General features: G+C 52.3%; 1 protein-coding gene across 2 annotated transcripts in view; it reads right to left on the reverse strand.

Moving 5' to 3' along the window:
- The window catches only part of CLIC5 (chloride intracellular channel 5), a gene marked incomplete at both ends in the record, with an annotated part of 127,377 nt that overhangs the window by 73,629 nt on the left and 41,654 nt on the right, over positions 1-12,094 (reverse strand). The window contains one exon of one of the 2 annotated variants that reach the window (XM_080700266.1): positions 8,307-8,369. The exons of the other annotated variant lie outside the window; for it this stretch is intronic. Within the exon in view, the coding sequence (XP_080556392.1) occupies positions 8,307-8,369 (63 nt within the window). Of the gene's footprint in view, positions 1-8,306; positions 8,370-12,094 lie in introns of those variants that run through there. 2 annotated transcript variants of the gene reach the window in all.

Consider the following 12,094-nt stretch of genomic DNA (forward strand, 5'->3'; position numbering starts at 1 on the left):
TTTATTTTTGCAGCACTGGGGATTGAGCCCAAAGGCATTCTACCTCCAAGTTATACCCCCAGCCCGATTTTTTATTCTTTATTTTGAACCAAAGTCTCACTAAGTTGCAGAGGGCCTCACTGAGTAACTGAGGCTGGCCTAGAACCCAGATCTTCCTGTCTCAGCCTCCCGAGTACTGGGATTTCACACACGTGCCGCCATGCCCAGCTAGTATTTTTTTTTTTTTTTTGAGACAAGGTTCTGAAAAGTTGCTGAGGATACGGCTAAGTTTCTGAGGCCGGCCTTGAATGTGGGACCCTCCTGCCTCAGACTCCCAAGTCCTAGGATTATAGGCATTTGCCACCACCACACCTGAATTAGGGTGTTACGTTTATTTCCTTCCTACACCTCCTTGTTTCGTCTTTCTTGCGTCTCCTCTGGTGCCTCATTCTTCCCTCTCAAAAGGGCATTTGTTAAACACAGTCCTTCTTTCTTTACTCTTTCCCCACGTTCTTTCCTCTGGGGAACTTATTTCTTCAACCGGAGCTCTAAGTGGAAGTGCAAGTCCACACCCCCGAGAGCCCTGACCCTGCGTCCTGATTTCCAGTACTCCTGAGCACAGCTGTGCTCGGTGACCGCCTCCCACTTCAAATGGCAGGGTTCTGAAACACATCACCTCCATGGCCCACAGCTCCCTTCCTCCCAGCCCTCTTTCTCTTCTAGACTCCTGGGCTTGCATTGATTACTGGACCAGTTGATCTGCACCCAGTCACCCATTCATACCATTTTAGACGGTGATGGTCCCAGGCACCAATGGCCTCGCCATTCCGATGTGGAAACCCATCTCTTCAGAGGTGAGTTGACCAGGAAACTCTTGAGCTTCTGCTTGACATTTTAACTGTGCCGCCCTCTTCCAAGATGGGCACCGCTGTTTACTCCTCCATAGCACATTCTGCCATTTCTACCTCCGACCCTACTTGGCGTCACCTTGCCTTCTGATGGGACCGCCACCGCATCCTCCTCCCGGCTTCTGCCTAGAAGCTCTCCTCGTTCTAACTTGTTCCTGTTGTACGCCTGGTGTGCGCGGCCACAACAGCAATGGCAAAAGCCAGCATCAGCCGGATTCTCTTCCTGTGAGCTGTACACCATGCGTAGATTGTGAATTTATCTCATCGACACGGAGGGGCGGGATCAGACCTGATGACTTTTAAAGGTTTTCCCAAATCGGGAGTTCTGTGATTTTGTGATTGTAGATCCCATTTTATAGGAGAGGAAACGTGGCCTTAAAGAAAGTCCCCAACCAGCGTGTGGCAAAGAAGGACCTGGAATTCACGGCTTCTTGCTCAGGGCTCATTTATCTTCCCTTTACGTCATACAAACCAGCGGCACGGGTTTCCAGACATGGGCCAAACCAGTCTCCTACTCCTATGGACTCCCGGACTTACCGGAGCAGAAACCACCTTTGTGCCATCTAAGAACTCCTGTTGCTTCTGTTTGGTTTTATAATTTTGTTTTCTGGCTTATTTCTAATGGCTCCCCTGCATTTACCATCCACTGGAGCCAAACTCCTGTACCCATGGGCCCTGAACATCCTCAACCCTCCATCTTTGCTAAACCACGTGGTTGCCTCCTCCTGGCCATCTCTGTGAAGCCTGGCCACCCTTCAAGGCCCAATTCAGGTCTTACCCCCCACCCCCGAATTGGGCCTGGAGACCTCCGTTGGGCCGTGCTGGTCCTTTTATCCACACCCCTGATTTTGTGTCCCGACACTCGCTAGGCACTGATGTCTCTTTCTGTCTTTATTCCTCTAGTCTACCTCCTGGACTGCTGAGACCTCATTTTCCTTCGCTCTTTGCAAATTGCTGACTTTTTGTTGGTGGTATTGGTGTTGGTGTTGTTGGGCTTGAGCCCAGGAGCGTACTATCTCCAACCTACAACTTGGAATACTTTATTTTATTAATTAATTTATTTTATTTTATTTTGCAGTACTGGAACTCAGGGGAATTCTACCTCTGAGCTGCACCCTCAGCCCTATATTTTATTCTTTATTTTGAAAAAGCGTCTCACTGAGTTGTAAAGGGCCTTACTAAGTAGCTGAGGGTGTCCATGAATTTGAATCCTACTGTCTCAGCCTCCCAAATGCTGGGATGACAACCATGTGCCACCATGCCCAACTATCTTATTTCAAAAGAGGGTCTCACTAAGTTTTTGGAACCGACCTTGAACTTGTGATCCTCCTGTTTCAGCCTACAAGTACTAGGATTCCGGACATGGGCCACCATGCCCTGCAGTTGCTGACATTTTTATGTTCCCAAAGCAGAGAACCCCTGTTCGTATCATTATTGCCATGAGCAATACAAAAAACTATCATTCAGAAGAATCTTCCCTGGCCAGCGGAGCTTGAGGCCCAACTTGTTCTAGAGGGAAGGATTTATTACTGTGCTGATAGAACGTTGTCTCATTTATCCCTAAAGACTTTCTCATCTCAGAGCTCAGATACGTGGAGGAAAATACACGCAGGTTGTCAGACAAGGTGTTGGCAAATGAATGTCCCTGGTAATCAGAGCAGAGCCCTCTGACTGCCTGGGTGTACAGGACCCTTCTCTGGGCCCATGTCTTCGGGATGCTCCTGCGTGCATCTGCTTTCTCTGAGAGCATCTATGGCTATGAAGAGCTAGGAAGTTGTTGGGGAAGGGATGGAAAGATCCGCAAAGAAAACCAGGACCAAAGAACCTAGATTCCAGAGTCTTGTTCCTCATTGAAGGGTGAGGAACTGTGATCATCACTTTTCAGGTGAGCCTGGGGAGGCATCCCAGAGCCCACTCCCAGAAAAGGGAGCGAAGCCCTGAAACAGCATCTCTGTCTATGGGAAGCAGCTACATGGAGCTTCCTTGGGTGTGGGAGCAATTGACAGGGGGAATCCGTTTCCAGAATCTAATGAAGAGGCTGGGGATCTGCATTAGCCCTGCATCCCTGTGACTGGAATCACGCCAGCCACATGACTTCCGATCATGGCCTCTGGTGGCCTCCAACTGATAGAACAGCATCCCGGCCCCAGGGACTCAGCAGCGATGGCCAAATTGCATCCTGGCCCCAACAATGAGACAGGGGCAGGTAGGACTAAGTTCTGACTTCCTAGACACATCAAGGGAAGGGACTCCAATCCAATGGCTTTGCTTCCAAATAGGACGGCATGGGGTTTCCAGAGGAGGCCTTTCTTATACCCCAGATCTATACACAGCTCGCCCAGTACTCAAACCAGTCCCATAAAATGTGTGCTCCTGTTATTAGGATCACCCTGGTAAGAAACTGTGGCCCAGAGAGGTCAAGCAACCTTGCCTAGCCACACAACTGGGAAGCCACAGCCTCACACCCAAAGCCACACGCCTGTACCCTGAGCATGGGCCCAGCAGCTCGCAGGTCAAAGGGCACCAAGTGCGACAAGCTTTGGGTCCGATTGTCTAGAGTGATGGAGTCCTTGTGCTGGCTGGAGAGAGTCCACAAATACCCAGAGAGGTCAACGTGGAGACAGGAGCGGACACCATGACCGGCGGACTTCTGTACCTGCTCCCCTCCCCCCCGACCTGGTGCCTGAGACCAGAACTACTGGATTCTTGACTCCAGCGCTCCTTGGCCGTGTCCGCTGGAAGGGAAACGCTCGCTGACATGGCAGGCAAGCCGATGTGTGTGCCAGGTCATTACCCACAGACGGAAACCTCCAGTGGGAAAGAAAAACACCGGAGCTCAGTGCGTTGCAGGGAACATTAAAAAAGGAATGAGCTCAAGCCTAGGTGACCAGGCAGCCACAGCAGCTCGGGGACACGGAGGCCACACCACACGATTCCATCTGCCTGTTCTGGAAGTCAGATGACCACTCCACGGGTCCCCATGACCGGTGCTCGATACCACTGTCAGGGAATTTGGGGTCCCTCAGTAAAGGAAACAACTAGTTATTTCTATCAGACAATCAGGAGGACTGTTTTATTTCTCTTGCACTGATCTGATGATTATTTGGCAAGAGATTGTTCTGGGGCTCTGTGGACAGGGCTCACGAGTCTGTCAGCATTTGTTAACTGAACATGGGTTGGGGTGGCCTCTCTCTCAACAGCACTCCTGGCCAGGATCCTCTGAGGCCACTAGACGTTTGGGATAGTAATCTGCCTCCGCGAGGCCACTTACTGGGGCCTGGACGCACCTCTGCTTAAGCCCCAAAGGCTCTCCCCACCAGGAGCCACACAGGGGTGGAGGTGGAAATACCATCTCTGGCCCCACACGAAGAGACATGGGGTGCAGCCTGGCATCAGGAGATTTGAAATCTCCCCAAATGATTTGAATACGTAGCCATGGTTGAAACCCAGGTCTCTGACCCCCAAAAGATATTTATAGGTGGTTTGTCTGCCACGGTGGCTTCCTATCGAGTGCCTGTAGACTGGGGCTGAGAGTGGATGGGGACATGGCAGTGGGAGGGCTGTCTGACCTGGTATATAGGGCACCTCCTGCTTTGCCTCCCCAGGTGCTTTCTCTTTGCCTTTCTCTTCCTTGGTCTTCTTTGCACTTGCCCAAGGCCATTGCACGTTCTCTAGCTTGTGCCGCTCCCTTGAGGACCAAAGTCCAAGCTATGTATGATCTCATTGATTCTCAGAATATCCCTGCAAGGGAGGAAGGAGCCAGGCCCTTTTTCCCAGGGCAAATCGGAGAGTCCTAAGGTCCAGAAAAGGTCTACCTGCCACGGAACTCATGTCGTGATTAAAGCCAATGTGTCTATAGCAATTTTCAATTTGCAAAGCACTTTCATGTCCCCACGGTATCCTCACAGTAAATATGTGATGACAGGTTCCCCCCCCACACACACACACATACATCCTGGTTTCCCCAACCAATCCTGGGTAATACCTACCCTCCCTGACTAGCTAAAGGCAGCACCTCCTTTCAAAATGGCCTTGGTTTGGACGAGGAGTTATCTGCTCACCTTATTTATACCCACTCTCTTGGTTGCAGAGGGGGCTACTGAGGCCCATACAAGTTAAATGATCTTTTTGGAGCCAGTTAGAAAATCAGCGACAGAGCTAAGACTCAAACTCAGGTCCTGTGTCCCCAAATTTCTGTCCCTTCTTCAAGCATTATGGGGCTTTAGAATCACAGTTTATCGGATCTGGTCTTTCTTATTAGAGACAAAGAAGATAAAAACTGGGACAGAAAGGCACTAAGCACCTAGCAATCTCCTTGACAGAATTTGAGGAATGCGTTGGGACAGATTAGTAAGTTATAAATAATGGGTCATCCTGGGTGACGCGTGAAAGCCCAGCTTGTCAAAAAAAGGTGCGAGCCGGGCGTGGTGGCGCACGCTTGTAATCCCTGCGCTTGGGAGGCGGAGACAGGAGGATCGCGCAGGTCTGAAGCCAGCCACGTGTGCTGGCTTAAGAGACCCTGTTTCTAAATAAAAAAGCATAAAAAAAATAGGTCTGGGGAGTGTGGCCCGGAGGTAGAAGGGCTTCCAGGAACCCCAGTACCACCAAAAAAAAAAAAAAAGGTGTGAAAGCCTACTGACTGACGTTTGGATGTTTGGAAAAGATGGAGAATTTAGAGTCTGACCCGTTAGGTTTGAGGAGTGAACCTGAGCGCTGCTTGCTGTTTGTCCCCGGGCGTTTCACACACCCTCTCTGGGCACGTGTGTTGTTCCACCATAAAACAGGACTACTGGTCATGCGCATTTCCTGAGTGGTTCCGAAGAGAGCAAACCCTGGCTGGCCAGATGCCGTGATGGCAGCAGGTGTCCCGAGGTCCCTGCGAGTCAGGTTCATTTTTTGCTTGTTTTATTTTTCACACGAGTGAATAAATAGATATTCATGAACAAGGAATTTGAGGACCAAACGTGCTTCACGAGTTCTAAATTGCTGCTGCTAGTAACACTGAGATGGTGGCTATCAACTAATTGGGCAGAGGGCCACAGGTCCTTGAAGCCCGAAGGCGACCACAGTCTAGAACCCTGGACCCGGCTGGGCGCCCTTTGGAGGGGGTGTTGGGAATGACCAATATCACATCACTGGGTGGGGTGTGCTCTGTCCGGAGTCTTTGTGGAAACCCACGCACCCTGCCCCTTGGAAAGCATCCCAGTTACCTGACACCATTCGCAAGAATGCTTTTTCTTTCTTGGGAATCATAAAGCTTTGAGAAACTTCAGACTTTGGAAAAGCACATCAGGACCTGGCTTCTCTAAAACGACACGGCTCTAGCCCTGGACAGCGTCTTTATCCCATAGCATTTTCAGTTCTAGTTGTCGCTGTACATGGTAACGCTAGCCAGACGCAGAAAATAAAATAAAAATAAATAAATAAAAAATGAGGGAGAGAGGGAGGGAACCCAAACAGCTTTCTAGCTCATTTTTGGGTGCCTGCCATCAGTCTGGTTCTTGAGTTGGCCACGAAGGCCTGCTCATCTCTTGCGGACTGCTCTCCTTTAGGAAAAAACAAGTAACAAGCCAGGTATTTCAGGATTCTTTGGGGGCCGCCGGGACCTATGCAGCGATCCTTTCCTATAAATAAATACATTCTCCAAGGCTGCCTGGGTGAAATTCCAAAGGTGCAGGTAGAATTGGTCTCCACACCTAGCAGCTAGCTAGCGGGGCAAAGGGCTCCTTGGGCTCTAAAGAACCAATTTGTGTTTCAAATATCTCTCAGGAACTGGACACCTCGAAGCTCGGGCTCCCAGGGAATCTGAGTAAGTCCTAGAATAGCTTTCTTAAGGAGAGCAGCTAGACTCATGGCTTTGTGAAAGCCCTGCCTATTCACCCTCTGGGCTGCGTGCCTGGACTCTGGGGCTCAGGGCACCCCATGGCCCTGCACTGCTCAGCCCAGCAGGGGATGTGACCTCTTTGATTACCAGGGTCTTGAAGAAGAACTGGAAATCCTGTTTCTGGGAAGCCTGGGGGTTGTCTAGAAAATAAAACAAGACCACCCTAGGAGAAAACAGGCTGTGATTTTTTTAGGAAAACAAAAAAGCATAAAGAGTCTAAAACCCAGCTGGGACATTGAGCAACACTTTGCGATAGCCTGGGACAACGGAGACGGATCACTTTGCAACTGATTTTCTATTTTTTAAGAGTACAAAGGTACCGGAGGTCAAAAGATTGTTATCAAGGATTAGGTGGACCTTAAATGGTCTCTAAAAATCTAAGAGGCCTGAAAAGAAAGATTGGTTGGGCAAAATACCATTTCCACTCCAGGGAATACACACACACACACACACACACACACACACACACACACACATATACTTTTTTGTGGTAATGGGATGGAACCCAGGGGCATTCTACCTCCGAGCCACAACCCCAGCGCTATTCTTTATTCTTTCTTTAGAAACAGGGTCTCACGGAGTTGCGGAGGGCCTCACTAAGTAACGGAGGCTGTCCGCGAACCATGCTCCTCCTGTCTCAGCCTCCCCAATGCTGGGATCACAAGCGTGCACCACAGCGCCCGGCTCATATATACACTTTTCAAGTTCAGCTAAGAGCACTCTCCTAGATCCCAGTATCGGCCAGACCCCAGTAAGGACTCTGTGCTTCTCAGCTATCTGAATATTTCTAGAGAAAACTTACATTTAGTCTTTTCTGAAAAAGGTTTCCCTCTGCCCTTTGGCAGGCTGGCGGCTCCCCTTCCCCCAATCCAGGAGCTCTCTCTCTCTCTCTCTCTCTCTCTCTCTCTCTCTCTCTCTCTCTCTCTCTCTCTCTCTCTCCTGCGCCTCAGATTTCCCAGCCCCAAGGACTGATCAAATGTTTCTTTCTCATTACACCAGGGACTGGAAGGGCTGCCTGGTCTCCCTCCTCCTGCCCACAGGTTGTTCAGGACACAGCGCTTTGACATTAGGCTGCCTCTGCCAAACAGCAGGGCGGTTTCACTTCATTTTACATCTCCCAGCCTTTCCCCCAGCCTGCGTCTGGCTCACCCGGAGGTTTTCCCTTTCACCAAACGCTCAGCGATTCCTCCGATTCCTCCGGAGCTGCCCAGCAGCGCTCAAAGCCCAATTGCAACCGCATGGTAACGCGGGGCGTGAGGCTGAGGGGCCTCACTTTCTGCTCCACAGTCGCAGATAATCCTATCAGTCACGTTTCCTCGGGTCTCCCCTCGGTCCTCCTCCCTCCAGTGAAGGGGTCACGGGTCCAGCCACGTCCCTACACCTGCAGACGTCCTTAGGAGCCAGCTAAGTCTCCCAGGAGACAGCCACCTGCCGCCTGGGACCTCCTGGCCCCCGGCGCCTCGGCCTGCATCAGGACCACCGGGCAGCGCCGGGCTCCCCATCGCCGCCGGGGGCCGGCTGGCGGCGCCACCCACCTTCACGAAGAGCTCGATCTCGGGGGCCCTGTCGTCCCCGTTGGCGGTGGCCGCGTCCATCATGCCGCCGGCGCCCGGGGCCCCCGTCCCGGGCCGGAGGGGCGCCACCTCTGCAGCGCGGGGAGCTGGGCTGGCCTCGGGCTCCGGCCCGCCGGCCTCCGGCTCTTTGGGGCGGTATTTAATAATTCTGATGTTCAATCATCTATTTCCCCAACGCCCGGCAGCCGCGGCGTCTGCGAGGTCGGTGTCCCAGGTGGTCCTATGGGGGGAGGACGGTCCGGCCGCGGGGCAGGGGCCGGGGAGAGAGGGCTCGCTCGGGATGACCGCAGGTCCCGAGCAACAAGTGCCGCTCGCTGCCCGAGGTGTCACTGGATCCGCGACTGTCAGCGATCCCGCCGCCGCCAGCACGCCCAAAATAGCCGCGGCCGCGGGGCGGGGTCAGCCGGGCGGGACCGCGAGGGGGACACCCCGAGCTCCGCGGCCGCACCGCCCGCGACCCCGGACCGCGACCCCGCCACCTGTCACCCTCGCCTCGCTACCCCGGGATCGCGACCCTGCCACCCGGGACCCGCGACCTCGCCACTCGCGACCCTGCCACCCGGGACCCCCAACCCGAGACCCGCGACCCCGCCACTCGCGACCCTGTCACCCGTAAGCCCCGACCCGGCACCCGCGACCTGCGACCCCGCGTATCTGGGACCCGAGACCCAGGACACCAGAACTCGTGCCCCGGGACTCGCGACTCTGCTACCAGCGACCCTGGGACCCACTACCCTGACACCCATAACCCGCGACCTGCCACTCGGAGCCGAGACCCCGCCACGCGCGACACTAGGACTCAGGACCCCGGCATCCGAGACCCTGGGACCCGCGACCCCAGACCCCGCAGGAGCCCGGGCATGGCCACCAAGGCCACCAGGCTGTCTCAGGACCGAGAGAGGGCTGGGGAGAGGAGGGAGAGAGGAGACAGGAAGAGGGATCTGGGTTCCTGTCTAAGGAAGCTCAGCTCCTCTAAGTTATTCTAGTACTTGGAAGGCTCTGCCTGTCTTACTAGAGATTCCCGGGGCAGGGAGGAAAAAATGGGGAATCAAGAAGGGCAGCAAGGACCCCAGCACTGAGCAATCACTATCCTTCTGCTGAGCAGATAGATGCTGGTGGGGGGCAGCCAACCAGATCCAGCAGCTGGCGCCTGGGATCTGTGTCTTTGGGCCCTTGCATGCCTGCCTGCCTCCCTCCCTCCCTTCCTTCCTCCCTCCCTCCCTTCCTTCCTCCCTTCCTCCCTTCCTTTCTCCCTCCCTTCCTTCCTTCCTCCCTCCCTTTCTTCCTCCCTCCCTTCCTCCCTTCCTTCCTCCCTTCCTCCCTCCCTTCCTCCCTCCCTTCCTTCCTTCCTTTCTTCCTCCCTCCCTCCCTTCCTCCCTCCCTCCCTTCCTCTATTTTTCTTTCTATCCCTCGCTCTTTTCTATCCTTATTCCATTTCTATTCTTGTCTCTTTGTTCTTTATTTAAGTACAACGTACAAGCTGAAAAGATGTACACAGCCGTAGGCGTGCGCTTCGGTAACTTTTCCCACTCTGACCTCACCTGTGTGACTAGCTCCAGATGAAGGAACAAGACATCAGTTCCTCCCGCTCTCTCCGCTCTACTTCTCCTCCCCCTTCACCCTCTCCAGCGAGACCACAGCCATTATCCTGACCTGAAGCAACACCGGGTCCTTGTGCCTAGACTCTCATCTTGGTGCTGGCTTATTTTCCTCGTCCTGACCTTGGTGAGATTCACCCATTCTGTGTGGACGAACATTACTTGCCTACACCGCGCGCCGTATTACCCATTCGTCTGCTGATGAGTATTTGCAGTTTCCAGTTGATCAATGCCACGGGTCAAGTGTCCTTGGCTGGATCCATGGAGGCTTTCCTTGTGGAAGTGTGTTTAGGGGTGAGATTGCTGAATCAGAGTTTGAGTGCATTCTTCACAAACACTGCCCTAAGGTGTTCTCGATTAATGCAACCAATATGCATGCCCATCCCTTGTTCCTTTCCAAAATAGTTGCTAAGTCTTTAGTGTCCAGAATCTGGCCAACCTCTATTTTCTTTGCCTTCTCCTTCATTAATCCTGTTTGTGTTCTATATTTTGTTTCATAGCTTTATGAGAAAAACATTAATTTCTTAATCAATAAATATGTAATAATGCTTATCATGTGCCAGGCAAATGTGCTAAGCACATCATACATCTATCTGTCTGTCTGTCTGTCTGTCTGTCTGTCTGTCTGTCTGTCTGTCTGTCTCTGTGTCTCTCTCTCTCTCTTTAGAGTTTTATTGATACCATGTAACTATACATTATAGGGAGACTCCAGGTGATATATTCAAGTCAGGCATGGTGGCACACACCTGTAATCCTAGCACTTAGGAGGCTGAGGCAGGAAAATCACAGGTTTGAGGCCAGCCTCAGAAACTTTGTGAGTCTATGTTTCAAAATAAAAAGGTCCGAGGATATAGCTCAGGGGTGGAATGCCCTTGGGTTCAATCCTCAGTATCATACACAGAAACAAAAATGGTACCTCCCCATACATCTCCACACCCCAGCCTACTGCCCTTTACTAGGCTGTGCTCGCAAGTGAGGCTGGCAGTGATGCTTCATAAATGAGCAGAATAAAAAGCATTTGTTTTGTTTTACAAACAGTGTCATTGGACTGATTTGACTGGTGGGGAAACTGAGTCGCTTGCTCCCCGCCATCCAGCTAGGGACTGTCAAAGTCAGGATGAAAACACAGGCAGGCTGAGCCTGTGCGCTCAGCTCCTGTCAGCGGCTTCTCTTGAACTTCCTTTACTACCCTGCATGGTCGCTTCGGGGAAGCAGAGACGCCGGCCGATTCTGAGTGTGCGTGAAAACCCATTTCAGGGTAATAGTGACACGAAAGGAAAACTGAGGCTGCCACGTGACCCACTCAGATGGAGGGCGCTGTCATTCGGACCTGAAACATCCCCCAAAGCCCATGAGTTAAAGGCTCGGGACCCAGCTCCTGGCACTACTGGCAGATGGCTGAACCTTTCGGAGGTGGGGCCTCGTGGGAGACAGGTAGGTCATTGGAGATGTGTCCTCCAGGGGCTTCTTTCTCTTTTCATGGGCCCCGAGGTAAACTGGCCTCCTCCACCCTAATTGCCACTGTGATGATCTATGCTTCTGCAGGCCCAAAGGAACACAACCAAATAGTCATGGGCTGAAACCTCCAAAGCTGTGAGCCAAAGCACAGCTGGCTTCGAACCTGCGTGATCCTCCTGTCTCCGCCTCCCAAGCACGGGGATTACAAGCGTGCGCCACCACGTCCGGCATCCTCTTTTTCAATTTATTTATCTCAGATCATTTTGTCACAGCGATGGGAAGCTGGCTAACACAAAGGAGTTACGTGGGTTGGTGTGGAGACAGATTATTTACCATGGCTGGAATGTGTAGAGAAGGGGAGACTTCATGGAGCCAAAGACACTTTGCCTGAAACTTCCTGAGTGGTCAGGCATCTGGCAAGCAGAGAAAAGGGCAAAGCGTCCATCTAGAACACCACTGATGGCAGGATTTTCTTCCCCCTGAAGATTCCAAATACAAATGTTTCCTCGCAGGACTGGGGATATTGTGCAGTGACTGAGTGCGGGCCTACTATACACAAGGACCCAGGGTGGATCCCCAGCCCTGGAAAAAATTGAAAGAAAAAAAAATAAATATTTTTATGGTGGCACACGCCTGTAAGCTCGACACTTGGTAGGCTGAGACAGGAGGATCGCAAGACAGAGGTCAGCCAAA

The sequence above is a fragment of the Muscardinus avellanarius genome (assembly GCF_963383645.1).
Source record: "Muscardinus avellanarius genome assembly, chromosome: 8".
Lineage (NCBI taxonomy): Eukaryota > Metazoa > Chordata > Mammalia > Rodentia > Gliridae > Muscardinus > Muscardinus avellanarius.